Genomic DNA, 16,057 nt, shown 5'->3' on the forward strand with positions numbered 1-16,057 from the left:
AACAACAAAAAAAAAAACCACATAAGTGAAAAAACATAAATTACAGCCAAAAGTTGTTTTTCATACTTGTTTCCCAGGAGATTTTGGATGTGAGTATAGCCTAGGAGACAACGGGCCACTTGGAATTTAACGTTTTCAAATTATTTGGTTATTAGTTGTCTGAAGAAGTACAATCAAAGGATGCTGTGGTCATTACCATCGAAGCATATTGATAAGCCTTGTGATAAGGATGCTAATAATTTCACAGAATCACAAAATATGCTGAGTTGGAAGGGACCCACAAGGTCATCGAGTCCAACTCTTAGCCCCGCACAGCACCATCCACAAGAGTCACACCCTGTGCCTGAGAGCGTTGTCCAAACATTTCTTGAGCTCTGTCAGCCTTGGTGCTGTGCCCACTGCCCTGGGGAGGCTGTTCCAGCACCCAACCACCCTCTGGGGGAAGAACATTTTTCTAATATCCGACCTAACCCTGTCCTGACACAACTTCAGGCCATTCCCTCAGGTCCTGTCTCTGGTCGCCACAGGGAAGAGATCAGTGCCTGCCCCTCCTCTTCCCCTCACAAGGAAGTTGTATACTCAATTTATACTCAAAGCTGTAAATATTTGCACCATCGAACATCCACAGTCAAATTCTGGGGCAGAATTGCCAATGAACTCTCTTTCCTGCTCCGCTGGAATCACTGAAACAATCACTGACCCCCCCGTGGAGAAGCCATTCCTGGAGCTACAGGGAATGGCAGGTGAGGGCTTCAGGACACAACTCCCATCCCAAGGAAAACATCACTTTGTTCTGAAGGGCTTTTCTCCTTTTTCAACATAGGAATGCTTAGTTTAAACCCGAGTTTGCGGCCTGTTGGGTCTGGCCACTGAGCTCCGAGGTCCACAGGCCGTGACCCCACATGTGAGGCACCTCCGTGGCTGCGGCACAGCGGGGTCCCACGTTGCCAAATTCCCATTAATATCCCAGTGGGGTATGGAAATATGAGGGCAGAAAAACACACACAGGCACCTCTGCTGGGTGCGGGGTGAGGGAAGAGGGAGGGAAGGGGTGAGAACCCGGTCCTGGGGCGCTGCCGCCATTTCCCACAGCAACGGCGATGGAGGCCGGTAATGGCGGCGGGGGAGACGTTCGGGAGGCCGTGAGGGGACGGCACAGAATGGGGAGGGATGGAGGAGATTTATGGAGAGGGCAGAGGACAAGGTGGGATCCCCTGCCTGGGGGGGACAGGGGAACAGGGAGAGTGGAGCAAGGGGGTGGCAGGCTGGGTGGCGGGACACGGGACTGGGTGTGGGATTGGCTCTCCAGGTGGGAAACTGAGGAGGGTGCCAGGGCATGGAACTGGGTATGGGATTGGTTCTCCGGGTGGGATACTGAGGGGCTGCCAGGGCATGGAACTGGGTGTGGGATTGGTTCTCCGGGTGGGATACTGAAGGGCTGCCAGGACATGGGGCTGGGTGTGGGATTGGTTCTCTGGGTGGGATAATGAGGGGCTTGCCAGGGCATGGGACTGGGTGTGGGATTGGTTCTCCAAGTGGGACACTGAAGAGGCTTCTAGGACTTTGGGGGGGCTGTCAGGACATGGGACTGGGTGTGGGATTGGTTCTCCAGGTGGGATACTGAGGGGGTGCATGGGGCTGGGTGTGGAATTGTCTTTCCAGGTGGGACACCGAGGGAACTGCCAGGACATTGGGCTGGGTGTAGGATTGGTTCTCCATGTGGGATACTGAGGGGGCTGCCGGGACATGGGGCTGGGTGTGGAACTGGCTTTCCAGGCGGGACACTGAGGGAACTGCCAGGACATTGAGGGAACTGCCAGGACATTGATGGGGCTGCCAGGACATGAGGAGGGGTGTGGGATTGTCTGTCCAAGTGGGACACTGAGGGGACTGCCAGGACATTGAGGGGGCTGTCAGGGCATGGGGCTGGGTGTAGGATTGGTTCTCCATGTGGAATACTGAGGGGGCTGTCAGGGCATGGGGATGAGTGTGGAATTGTCTTTCCAGGTGGGGCACTGAGGGGGCTGCCAGGATATTGGGGTGTCTGTCAGGGCTCTGAGGTCCCTGAGGTGGTCAGACCCCACCTGGGGATGGATCCCTGTGTTCCTGGGGCTGCTGGGCTGGAGGAGCCCCTTGGAGGAGCCAGTGGCAGGTCAGAAGGTCCTGGATACACCTTTCCCTATGGAGCAGGTGGGCCCTGGCACCTGGCTCAGCTCCCCCGGGGTTCAGGGCTTGGCTGCTGCTCCATGGGGCTGGAATTCACACCCTGCTCTCCTGCCTGGGCTCCCCCATCCTTTACTTACTCTTTTTTTGCACACAGACAACAATTAATTCTTTCCTGTGGCAGTTTTGCTGTTTATGGATGCTTGAAATGGCATTTTCATCCCTGTCAGATGGATTTGGCCTGAATTATTTTTGTTCCTGCATCTTGTCAACATAAATTCTCCTGGTGTTCATCCCTTCCAGCCTCCCCTTTCAGCTCCTGCCGTTTTTCTTCCATTGTAATATCTTTCATTTCATTTCCCTGTTCTCGTCCTTCACCTTTTGTTTTTCTGTCTTCTCCTTTTCCATTTTATTTACTTTTCAACACCTGCTCTCAAAGCTGGATGATGAGGTTCAGCCCACACTTCTCATCAAAACAAATTAAAGCGGAGTTTTAAGTTCAATTTCAGCTAATTTGATTTGAAGACAAATTGCCTAGAAATTGTTGGCAGAGCCAAATCAAATTTAAACACAAATAAAAATCTATGTGCCAAGCTGGGCTTTGCTTAATGCTCAAAATATGATTTCTCATCTCTTAGGGATTATTGCACTGCCTCACATTTAGCAGGATCCTGGCATTCCTTAGTATTCCATGAGGAAAACTTGTTCTTGTAAAGGAATTAAGAGTAATGAAACTGTTCTGATTCAACCTAAAATGTTTTGTGAAATCCTGAATTAAACTTTTTAATTTTCTTGGGGAGTTACATGATTCCCCTCCCTCCTGTAAGAAATTTAATTTAATAATTTAAAATGAAATGCCACCACAAAGCAAAAATGCCAATAAAGGAGTTAGAATGTTCCAAAAGTATCTTCTCAGATATTTTTTTAGTGAAGGCTGCTTTTTAAAATCCATCTGAACTAAAATATCATTTTAATACCCCTCAAATTTCTTTTACATACTTGCCATGCCCACTTCAGAGACTCCCAAATATACAACTTATTCAACTACAGAATAAAATTCTTCACCCATAAAACTGTGATCTGAGTAGTCTTCATGTGATAGTAAGAAAATTAAATGGATTGGACAATACCCCAGGAAATAATTTTTATCACAACCACGGCTTTGATTACATTGTGGGGTTTTATTTACAAGTTTTTTGTTTGTTTTTACAAAAATAGATTAAATAAACAACATCCCAGAAGTTTAGAAAAGCTTTATTTCAGTCTCAGATACTCTGTTGTGCAGCTTTAGGTGCTTCTATATCTTCTACCTATAATATTAATATGGCAGCTAAGGTGGGTTTTGTTCTATTTTAATACCTAAGTTAATGTTGTGATCTGATTTACTACCTAATTCTTCAAAAATATTACTAAATTATATCTTTGTGACATGAATGGAAAGTTAAAAAGACTATAAAAGCACAGATAGAAACACTCAGTTTCTGGAGACTCGACCAATTCCTTTCTTTAAATACTGTAAATCACTTTGTAGGTGCTGAGAATAAATACAATTACACTCCTTTAAATTAAATCCTGGAGAAAATGTATGCATGACAGGAAGCAAACTATGGTATCTATTTCCATTTAAATGGAAATGCCTTGCAAATCTTAAAAAAAAAAATACAGGCTGCTCTCATAATAAATTCTGAGATAAAACCAGTATATTTCATATTGCAATTCATTTTGGAATCAAATTAGAGACCACACAATTATTTTCATGGATTAAAAAGAAGTGTCTGGGTTTGTTTGTTTGTTTGTTTTTAAGGTAACTGAGTTGTTCTTAGGATCATTTAATATATTTGAACACTTTTTGGTCTTTATGTTACCTGTAAACAACTCAATAGCTCAAAACCTCTCCACAATGTTCTGATTCCTGACAGGGATTTCCATGTTCTCCCATAACACAGGTGGTTTTTCCCTCCGTGTTTCCATGACAGAAGTTGGAATGTGGCACAAAAAGCAGGAAAACTGAAGATCCCCCAAGGCACAGAAGTACCAGAGGCAGCAGCTGGAGCAGGGTCATGATTTTTGGCCACCCAGCAGAGAAGATCCAAGGGAATATTCTCCCACTGACATTCCCAAGGGCTTTGCCAGTGATTGACTCTGGAACAGTCAGGGCCAGCCAACCTTTAGCAACAACAGGAACTGAAGAGAAGAAAACACAGAAATATGGCAAAAAGAGGATGGGAAATAAGAAAAAAGGTCAGTGTCTCTTCCCCCAAGGTGATAAAAAGGTGGTTTTTTTCTGGTATTATGAGACACTTTTTGAGAAATACAGTTGTTCTCTTTCTTTGGCAATATTTTCAATATTTAGGAAAACAGAGGAAACAGTTTTTTCAGTGAAGAAATTAATAACTCATGTTTCAAACACTGCTGGAAAAGAGACAGAGATTCCCTGCTGTGTTATTCCACAGTACTCAGCGATCCAAGTGGCAGGATAATCACCTGGGGGGTGGGAGCACCTCTGAAATCCTTATTCCTCAGCTTTAATCTGAGGGCTTGAAAATGGCTCTCCCACATTTCGGTTTCTGACCTTGCATCTCGTGATGAGGCTGAAAAAGCCTTTCATCAGGAAAATGATTAAAAATAATGCACAAAAGTGTCACTTTTTACCAGAAAACCCCCATGTTTTGGCCACTTAGTCATGTAAAATTAAGTTTATGCCTCAACAGAATGACCATATAGAACTAATATGTAAATGTACATGGAATTTAGGTAAATATTACAGTGAAGGATCACTCCATGTCTGCATGTTTTCACATCTAGACCCATCCTTTCCCAAATCCTACCACACCACATCAAAAAATGAGTGTAAACCCAACAGCCCTTTTCCTGCTGAGCTTCAAAATTTCATCTCAATCTGCCAAAGCTCCAAGATGCAAATCAATCAAATAAAAGAGAGAGAAACCACTGATTATCTCTGTTATTATCTGTTAAATGCTACTGTTAGATGTCAGAATGGAAAGAAACAAGCAGACCAGAAAGAATAACGACATTTTTTAAATCTAGTTAACAAAAGAATCATTATTGGCCTCTACCTGCATTGGATAATTTATTTTATATATGTATAAATTTGGATAAAGTGGTTATTATTATATATATATATATATAATTTGGATACAGTGGTTATTTTTACTTGTTCATGACTACTTGAAATGAAATATAAAGATTTTACAGTACTTTTGACAGCTTTTACAGGAAGGTATTTTCCCTTTTCCATCCTCTCCTTCCATTCTGGCAAACTGAAATAGGAACATAATGTAATTTTGCAAATATTTGTATGACAACATTTGTGGTCATCTGGTAGCCTTCCTGCAGTGGAATTGTGTTACAGAAAACATTGGATTCAACAAAAACTCTTGAAAAGATCTGTCTTTTGGTGTTGTTTTTTTAGGTTTGACCTTGCCATAAAATATCAGGTGATGTATAAATCATAATAAACTTCCAGCAAAATGCTGCCTTGAGAGCTGTAGTAAAATCGAATATATATGCCTGAAAAAGGGAAACACATTCAGATTTACAGCCTTGACTACTTTCAAATTCTAATTCTGCTTCAGGAAAGGAAAAGGAGAGTAATTCCCTCAGAACCCTGGCCATAAGGGAAGGCAAATGGCGACAACACACTGAGGATGTAGCCCATAAATATATATTTTTCAATTTCTGTTTAAAAACCATGTACAAAAGTCCACCTGTTCTATGCTAATGAGCCCGTAAAAATGTTTAAAAAAATACAGTTTAATTCAAAGCTGGCTTGAAAGTTCTGGAAAGCTGGTTAGAAATCCCAGCTGCAGGGCTTTTCAGCATGTGCTGTTGGGATCATGGTGGGTTCTGAGTCTGGAGGTTACTCTGATTATCATGATTATCTGGACATTATTGCCCAGAGCAGCCACAGAAATACAGAGAGATATAAAATATTTAATGGATTTACCTGTGAAATACTTGAATTATAGAAACACAGAATTGTTTGGTGGTTTTTTTTTCTATCATGCATCCATTCAAGGTGTAGCTTCTTCCTCTTGGGGATCTTTCTAGATGGGCTGAATTTGGTCCACCAGGCCCCAGATTGTGCCTAAATTAGTGAACTGAGTGATTTACAGGGAGAAAATTTATTTCCATTGATTCTGGAGCGATGTTTTAACACAAATCCGCTTCACTAAGTTATTCCTGTTGGCTGTGGCCCAGAGCAGCCAGAGAAGTACCCAAGGATATAAAATATTTAATGGATTTACCTGTGAAATACTTGAATCATAGAATCACTGAATGGTTTGGATTGAAAGGGAGCTTAAAAATGATCTCCTTCCAACCCCCTGCCACGAGCAGGGAACCTTCCACTAGACCAGGTTGCTCATGGAACAGTGGAGTCTTTGGGAGTTTTATCAAATACACCAGAGTTGTGGAGTTGGATGAGCAGAATTTCTGTGAGCAGACAAGCCACCCAGTGATTCAGATGTCTCCAACAATTCCCATATTTCAATGCCACTTTGCTCTCAACACAGGAGGAAGAACATTCCCAGCTCCAAAGACACACCACTGCTCCTGTTTAACCCTGCAGAGCAACGTGACCTCCCAGGATAAAAATGCAGCGGCTCAGAGGATCTCCTCAGCCAGGCTCCACAAAATCAAGGAGCTGAAGAACGAAATCTTTGACTTGCAGAGAAAAATAGAAGCCTCCAGCTTAGAAAACCACGCCCTGAGGCAGCTCCAGTGGAGACAGTCCAAAGCAATAGGGAGGTACAAAAGCTCAGAGAGTTACTTTGAGGATCTTGCAGCCAGACATTATGATGAGGTGAGGAATTTAAGGAACCTCCTGAGGATGTCCCAGGAATCCGAGAGAAACACTTCCAAGGAGCTCAGGAAAGTGGAAGCAGAGCTGCTGAAAGTTAAAGATGCTTTGCAGGCCTTGCTGGTGCTGTCAGAAGACAAAGGTCTGGCAGGGAGGGAGGAACTTCATCACAGGCTGTCGGTCCTCACTGAAAAACTGGAAGCAAAGGAGGAGGAAATACAGGTAATATCTGCTTATCATTGGATTTGTGGGACACTGGATGGTGGAATGTCCTGATGGGAAGGGACTCACCAGCAGCATTGAGTAGGAGAGGTTTTGGGACAGGAATAATAGAAAAGTTTTGGCTGCTTCTTGTCACATTAATGATTCTGAGACAATCCTGTAAAACAGAATAATTTTTTTAATCCAGTGTTGTCTCAAGTGTAAGGAAGTTTCAGAGAAGGTCATTAATCTCATTTTAACATCTTTATTTGGCCCTTGGACACAAAGACAGGGACAGTTTTTAATACAGAACTGGAAGAGAGACATTTCCATCGTCCTTCAGGAATTAATTTCTAATTTCTATGGGGTCTGTTAGGCATAAAATTAAATAAATAAAGAGACAAGAAATCTTAGAGAAAATGAAAATATAAACAGCCGAATTCAACCCCTCTTTTGAAAATTTTCAATTTACAGAAGCCCTAGTGAGCAGCTATAAAAAGCACACAGGGTTGGGTGTCCACTCTACAGGTTTAGAACTATAATTCCAGTGCATGGCACTGGGTTCTGATGATAAAATACTCAATAAAATATTAAAAAAATTTCTTAATTGCCATTTGCACCAAACCTCCTTATTCTGCCACAGTTAATAGCTCTCTGTGAGTAGAAATGTCTTAACATTTCTCAAAGGTAATTGTATTTATTAATCCACCAGAAAGGTAATGTGCAGCCTTATTTGTATGATTGATGGCAAAATCTTTGCTTTTGCTTAGTGAAATTAGGGTTTAAATTATTTTTTTTCTTATTTTGAAAGTAATTTTTCAGATCCTTCATCATAATTTCATGTCATGTTTACAATAAAATATAGTTATTCTGATATAATAATTATTATATAATTACTACTACTATACATAATATGATCAGTTTAATTTTTCTTGTATTAACACACTTTTTTTAAATTTAGTAAGAACTGAAATTTTTCAACAATCCTGCTGAGTATGTTCATATGGTAAAATATATCATTTTTTAAGAGTCTTGAAATGCAGCTGAAGCTGAACAACAACACCTTTAATCGTCAGCTGGCAAGTGAGAGCAGAAAGGCTCTGGAAGCTGGAATAATCACACAGAATTTGAAAATGGAAATTAACTCCCTGCACCAAAAAATTAAGGTATTCAAGATTGTACACAGGTTTCTGTTCCTACAAGAAAATTCATTGTTTTAATGTTACTTATTCCTTTTGGGGTTTTATGTTAATTTTTACTGGGATTTTGGTTTCCTGCTTGAGTCTAAGGTCAAAAAAGTCAAAATATCAAATGATGAAATTATTGTGAGGTCTACTTGTCAAAGTAATAAGTAATAAGTAATTGAAACAGAGATTAATTGAATAAAAATCCACACCAATGTGTTCCTATTTTGCCAGATCTGGGTCAGTTTATTCACCTGCTAACTTTAATGAGCCCCCCTAGAGAAAAATCAAATCAAAATGAGCCAAACATCACAATCTGCAAAATTAAAATTTGACAAGAAGACTCATGGAAATGTTTCAGTGGTTTGTTTAAATTCCAGCTTGGTTTTTGGACAAATGTTTTTGGGACAAATACATCCAGTTCAACGCTTTCTGTAGTGCTTGTGAGCCAAACATACAGGAAAACTAGATAGAAATAAAAACAAAACTGCCAGGAATGAGATCCCAGATGAGTTTTAATCAAGAAAAACGGTGCATATTCCAGAAAACCTTTATTTTCATGTGGCTTTTTAACAGTTGTGTTTGGAATACAGTTAAAATACATTTTAATTAATTAATTGTTTGTTTCTACATAGAGCTGAGCCCACTGGGGAGCTTTCTCTTTCTAAATAGAATTAAATGCCTGTGAAAGATGTTGTTAAGGGAAGTTTTTCCAGACATGGTGAAGGGCAGAACAGGCAGTTCCTGAGGATTCCTGGAGATTTCCATTTTTTGCACAGGGATATTGTTTATGCCTCTTCCCTGTGTATCAGGGGCAGAAATTTCCTCCTGGTCTTTCCTTGCCTGTAGGTGCAGATCTGGGAGATGGGAAAAATCATAATCCCAGCAACACCAATATAAAACTGTCCCAAAATTAGTGTAAAATCCAATTTTCACCTTAAAATTCCCCTAAAATATTTCTATTTCATCTCTTTTCCACGCAGTTTTCTCTGTGTGTCCAGTTCTCTAATGGTACATTTAGATCCACAAAACCTTCTATTGTTTTATCCCAAAGAAGCCCAGACATTCTAATTAACCTTATTTCTGTGCCAGAACGGAGTTTATTCTTCCACATTCATAGTTTTGAGCTCCTGGCTTATTCCAGGCCATTCCAGCTATTCAGACACACTTTCAGGATAACCTGTAATTTGTCAAAGTAAATGAAGCTCCTGTTTTTTCACACTAAAATCTGATGTGGTGAGAGTGGTGCTGAAATCACTCTCCTGTGTTCAAGTAAGATTTCAGCAAGGAAAGAGGAATCTTGTGGAAAACAACTGAGCACACGAGGACAAGGGCACTGAATAAATCAATTTAATAATAATTAAATTTTTAAAAAAAAGGAAATAAAGGCAAAAAGTTACTTACTCTGAAAAAAAAAATAGAACAACAAATGAAAAAAATCGTGAGGGAAGCCTTCATATTCTGAATGTTGTGTTATGAAAAACATCATGTAGGTGTTCTTAGCCTGAAAAAGGGATAATTTTAACTTGGAAAGAAATGGGAGATTCCTGTTTCTGTAAATGACACAGTGACCACATGGCCTGGAACGAAGCAAAATCACCAATGGTTTTCTACCAACGTGGGAAAACTAAGCTGGTAAAAAGTAATTCTTAATGTCTATTAGAAATTTAAGAGTTTTTGTTTCTTCTTAGGAAAAGGACAGGCAGCTTTATATAAAAAATATCTATGCAAATAGGATGCCCAAAACCCTGAAGGACAGGATTGATTCGGTACCTCAGGAGCAAAGTAAGTGTATATTCATTTTTCTTTTCTGCTTAAGTTATGTGATACTTACATTGTTTTATAATTGGGGGGTATATTCCAAAATAAATGCCAGTGTAGCACTTTTATGTGGGCTAAAAAGGAAGTTTAAAGGCCAGTCTGATGGTCTCATCTGAGAGAAAACCATGTGTGTCCTCAGTTATCCTTTGGGTTTTAATTCCAAAGAGATTAATTTCCTGCACAGAATTGATGTTATTTAGTATAAAATAGTGGAATGATAGAAAAGAACAATAGAAATTAAGTTATATCAAAGAAGGAACTCTTTACTAAACAGTATTTTCACATGGATGCTCAGATAAATGTTGGGGAGAAATATCTGCTTTATGGAATTGTGTCCATCAAACATTCCAGGAGCAGCTGCCTTTGGGATTCCACTCCCTGATTCCAGACATCCAGTGCTGTTTGAGACACCCCAGTGCATGCTGCCTTAATTACACCCTTAATTAGGCACTTAATGATCTAAACACGGACTTTTCTGGGTGAGGCACCTCTTTAAAATACCGGCCCTAAAATTCCTGCTCCTGAACTGAAGGAGAAATTGGAACTTTTTTTTCATGCCAAAAAACACTTAAAATGTACACGGCAGCAAACCACCCTGCTGGAAATACTGCACATTCCCACAGAATTCCTCAAATTACGGGGCCAACACAAAGTTTTATCACGTTCAGCTGCTTATTTCTTTCCTCTCCCTCACCTTTGCAAATCCATTGCTCTGCCTTAACTGCAAGTGAACTATGGGGAAAAGACTGGGAATTCAAGGTGTAAAATTAAGAAAAAACATATTCCCCCTTCTCATCCCAAGATGGCCATGGTTTTTTTATGAGGCTTTGAATTCCAGTTTCCCACATAACTAATGTTTTTTTAAAAACTTTACTCCCACATGGCCTGATACAATATTCCTATTAAATTCTGGTGCTTAAACCACCATTTGTTATTTTAGTTAATTTTTTTTTTAAGCAGGACAAGGGAGCTCATTTGGAGAGAAACATGTAATTAAAAGGTTCCAAGCAGAGCTGTCTGATCTTTTGGAATTTTTGGCCAATAAAGGTTTAATTCTCCGCCAGTTAATTTGGAAACCTAGAGCTGAAATTCCTGACAATACTTTTTTTTCCTTTTCACTGCTGAATTCTCCTTTAACAGAGCAGTAAAGAGCTGCCTCTTCAGGTCGTGTTTTCTAGTTGATGTTCCCAAAAGTTTTCAGCCAGCAGGAAACCGAAGACGAAATCTGGGGCTGTGTTTTTTAACACTCCTGATAAATCGCTGAGGGGAGGCTTCCTTGTGCACGCAAATAAAATGGATTTATGGGATGAATCCACCAATTCCACGAGCTCTTCCCGAGGGCAAAGCGCGCAGGTGCCACCAGCTCACCTGGGGGGGCAGCGCCCTCTAGTCCCGGATCTGGAGAACGCGCCGCTCATTCCTGATGGGAAAAGGGCTGGAGGAGCTGGGAAGGGCAGTTCCCTCCGCACCATCAGAGCGATCCTCGGGTCGGTCACCTGCGACCTTTTCACCACTCAGTGCAAACATTGGGAGGGCACCGTTTTTATGGAGAGCGTTGCTTTGATTTCTGAGATCACAGCTGGGAATAAGGATGAATGTAGATGTAGGTAAAATGCCATTTTTATTGCTGTGTTAGCAACTGTCTCAGCTCCTGCACTCATGTCCAAATTACCCTAAAAGTAGAATAAAGATCAATATTCTCCATCCCGTCTCCATCCAGCTATTTCTTTAAGTGTCTCATTCAATCTCTCCCTTGAAATCTCTTCCAAAACCCATCAATATCTCAAACAGTGTTAAGCATTTGCTCTGAAGAGCTGGGTTCCATAAAGGCCCAGATTTAGGCATCTGAAAGCTGAGGGCTCATACCAGACCTCTTAAATTTACCTTGTTAAAAATTAAGCCCATATGGGCTCTAGGGAATAGACACATTCATTTGTCTTTGCATGTTCTATCTGAACAGAACTTTGTATATTTTTAATATATGTTTATGTATAATATAGATAAATTATATATATATATATGATGTACTGATGTACAGATGAAAAGGCTCAGAAGTCCAGGTAACTCTTTGTGCTCCAGTTTCAGCATCTATAGATCAAGCAGAACAAAGGATTTATTAAAGGACATTAAGACATGCATTAAAAAAACATGTTTAAATCCTAGGCCACATACCAGTATTATTAGTCATCAGAGATATCTTTTGTTTATATCAACAATACAATTCCAGAAACTGCTGTACTGCCAATGACTGTCCTTTTCACCAGGTCTGAGTGTAAACAGAGCAGTACAAGTAGATAAAGAGAGTTTCAGAGCACTGCTGCTGTCACAGCACCAGGACACAGAAAAAAGCCCAATGCAGCTCATAAAGGTAGGAAAGATCTGGATCCAAATCTAATCCCGTATTCAAACTCTCAGCCAAGCTGTATGTTATTCCCTAAGTTTCAGTAACATGCCTGAATAGCCTGATCCATCATCTGAACTTCCCAGGAGGTGGATTTTGCACGAGTGTAATTATAGTGCAGAAAAATATGTTGTGATGCAAAATAAGAACGTACCAGCAATGGAAATTACTAATCTTTTAATAAGTGTACTTTTAAAAGTCACTAAACAAGCATTCCCTTGTTATTTTTACCTCTAATTGCCAATTACAGGAGAAAAAGTCTTCAGAAGACAAGGATGAAGAAGCTGCAGCAAATGAAGTGAACTCAGATGCTCAGAGAACAGAAAATCAATCAACCAAGAAAACACTGGTGCCAAAAACTTCTAACAGAGCACACAGAGGTATGTTCTATAATTTGGCTCACAAACTCTCTTGATCTTTTCAAATTACCAGTGGTGTTGGTAATTTAGCTGGCACCTGACTGACAGGAACGAGTTCCAAATGATGTATTAAGGTGGTGTCACACAGAGCAGAGCAGCTCTGCAGCAGCCAACATCTCCATCCTGCTGCTCTTCCAAAAGCACTTCCTGCTCAGGTTGGTAAAAATTCAGTGCTTTATCTGTAAAAGTTTAACTATGAGCTGTTAATTCCACACTAATCGACCACTGATCTCAAATTCTTGTTGGGAATCTTCATGCCAGCTGGTGGGAACGTGTATTCCTATGGCTGGGAAAGGAAAAGGACTTCAAGGGCTGAAAGTTTCTCCTCATTACAGTGATGACTGTAAATAGATTTAATGCAAACTCATGTAAAAGTTATTTGCAAGGGACTCATTACAAACACCTTTATTTTGAAGTAATTCTACAGAACAAAGAAGAAGCTGGTGCATTTGTTCCTCTATCCAAGTTTTCCTTTCTAGAAATATCCATGTGATTTCCATTAAGGCAAGGCTCATAGGAAGAGCCAAGATCTGAATGCCAGCATGGGAAACACTTCCCAAAGGGCAGGACACATAAAGGCCACACGTTTACAGAGGTGAAACAGGTTGAGGTCACTTCATAAAGCCTGAAATCTGGGCTGTGTTAATTCCTGTGCTTTGTACTCTGCCTTTCCAGACCCCACCAGGTAGCCAAAGTCATTTGCCTTTGGAATTTCCTTTTAAAACTGGCAGAAAACACAGATCTCCTAATGCTCCCTGTGAATCTCTGTCTGAAAACCTGAAAAATCTGAGTTTCTCTCACTGCTGGTATCAGACTTTCCTACTGAAGCCTTACTCAGCTTTTTTAGTTGCTGCAGCTCCATATTTCTCCTTTAAGACTCTGCCTCATTCTGGAGGTATCCTGTGACTCTCTCCAAAGCACAGGAACTATTACAAGATAAATATATTCACTATATTCCTTTTCCTGCTAAAAAGTGGAGTCACCTCACTTACAGGTGAGAGTTGCTGTATATTTTGCTCCACAAGCAACCCTGTTATGAATTAAGGGAAGGAAAATCCTACATATATCTGAGTTCCACTCAACAGCAAGAAAATGGCAATTACAGTTCAGACCTCACATAGTTTCTCTGTTGCATTGTACATGACTTTTCTGGCCCTATATTTAGGAATTACTGATGATATTTGCAGCTAAATTCACTTAATAAAATTAAACATTGTGAAAAGGGTAAAAATAAAGACATTAACCTGCGTTCAGTGGCACAATGATCTTGTTTAAATCTTGCCCCATCCTGTTGTATTTATTATGAAGAGCATTGTCATAACCCCCAAGACTGAAGTACCATCAGTAACAACTGAAGCATTGAAATAGGGATGTGAAACTTGCCCTCTAATGTTTCCTGACTCTTTTATATTCCTAAACCCCAAAATATTTAATTTTAGAGTATTTAAGGGAGGGCAGGCTACTGATGGAAGAACACACTTTTTCAGGATTTATGAAAGAAAAGGAAAAAGAGACAGAATTGCTCAAACAGGAGTTGAAAAACCTCATGAAAGCTGAACAAGGTCCTCAAAGTGATGGTGTAAAAGACAACAATCAAGAGGGAGATGCAGTGGAAGAATTTGAAAAGGGAGAAAAGCCAGAAGAACAGCAAATTAACAGTGGGAAGGAAGGGAAGGAAGGTGCAATTCCAAACAAAACACCCGTCAGGCCGAAAAAAAAATACACATTCTCAGAAGCCATTGAGAATTTGCATCAGGGGCTTCACACGTCTGGTAGAAACCCCAAAGCAGGGAGCCAGGGACAGGCAGGGCAGGGCTGCACTGAAACAGCTGAATCCAGAGGGAAAAATTCCTTTGGGCTCTACGAGCCATCCTTTGGTAAAGACACCAAGCCCAGGCAGGAGGACGGAGCCGCCGGAGCGGAAGGACGTGCTCACGTGGCATTTGCTGAGAGGAAAAGACAGCTTATGAAAGAACTCTTTGGAGCAGGAGCCGCTCAGAGAGACAACCCTTTGAGTCCCAACATGAGAGGAACAAAATGCAAGGATGCAGGATGAGACACAGGCCAAATTCCAAACCTCCACGGCGAGTTCGTCGCAGGAAGAGCCCGACGGGAACAAACTGCCGAGAACACACAGAGCATTTCTGACAGTTAGACAAGTTACAGCAACTTCTCTTTGGAAAGTTACAACTTCTAAAATGTAAAACTGTTAAAATTGTTAAAACCAAATGTTTTACCTTCATTAAATGTGTATTAAATCTTACAAGCACTGGCAGTTTCTTTCCACGAGTTTTCCGACACGACACTCAAAATATTGTCGCAGAAGAACGTTCTCCTGCTCTTGGTCTGTGTGTTGCAAATGCATCACACTGAGAGTCCCTTAACATTTTTACCTGCTATCAGATGTCCAAGTTAGTCCTTGGTTGGTAACTTCCAGGTTTTTGCATCCTCAAGCAGTTGGAATCTGGGAGCTCAGCACGACACGACAAACCCGCTTTCGTAAGGTTCATCTTGGGTTAGCCCCAACAATGCAATCAAAGAAAATACTTCTTTATTTTCTTCCCTCCCCAAACAGCTTCCAGAACTCGCATGTAATGAAAATAATTTGCTATTCCATTGTTTTCAAGAGCATTAGAAACCTCTAAAGCCTCGTTCTTTCCCACTGTTCCAACTTATCAAAGCAGTTTGCCTGGTAACTTCCCCAGCTGACATCCAAAGATGAATGTGCAAGAGTAAACTATTGTTTAGGAGAAGTCAGGCATGGCCAGCTCCCAAAAAGCCTTTAAAAATCCTGTGTTTAAGGTTATGTAAGCCAGGGGAGGAGGATTATGGTTTGTTCCTCATAGTAATTCACAAAACACTTGCTAAAACGACGTGAAATTAGGGAAAATTGGGTGTATTCTGTTAGTTTTAAAAGGTAGTAGCAGTTTGAAAACCTTCTAAAACTACACTGCAAAAGCCTTTAAAGATGACAAAGATATTCAGAGCTGAACCTACTTTCAAAGTTCAAATGTTTGTAAAAATAAATTAGTCCTGTTGACTCCAA

At 40.7% G+C, this 16,057-nt stretch overlaps 1 protein-coding gene across 1 annotated transcript; it reads left to right on the plus strand.

Moving 5' to 3' along the window:
• The first annotated feature begins 2,029 nt into the window (after nt 1-2,029).
• On the plus strand, nt 2,030-16,057 carry LCA5L (lebercilin LCA5 like). Its single transcript, XM_064647062.1, is given in 9 exon segments — nt 2,030-2,152; nt 4,110-4,216; nt 4,219-4,404; nt 6,699-7,207; nt 8,215-8,352; nt 10,062-10,155; nt 12,456-12,559; nt 12,843-12,972; nt 14,499-16,057. Coding segments are annotated over 9 exon segments (1,899 nt in total). The 5' UTR covers nt 2,030-2,090; the 3' UTR covers nt 15,068-16,057.

This window comes from Pseudopipra pipra, chromosome 2 (genome assembly GCF_036250125.1).
Source record: "Pseudopipra pipra isolate bDixPip1 chromosome 2, bDixPip1.hap1, whole genome shotgun sequence".
Lineage (NCBI taxonomy): Eukaryota > Metazoa > Chordata > Aves > Passeriformes > Pipridae > Pseudopipra > Pseudopipra pipra.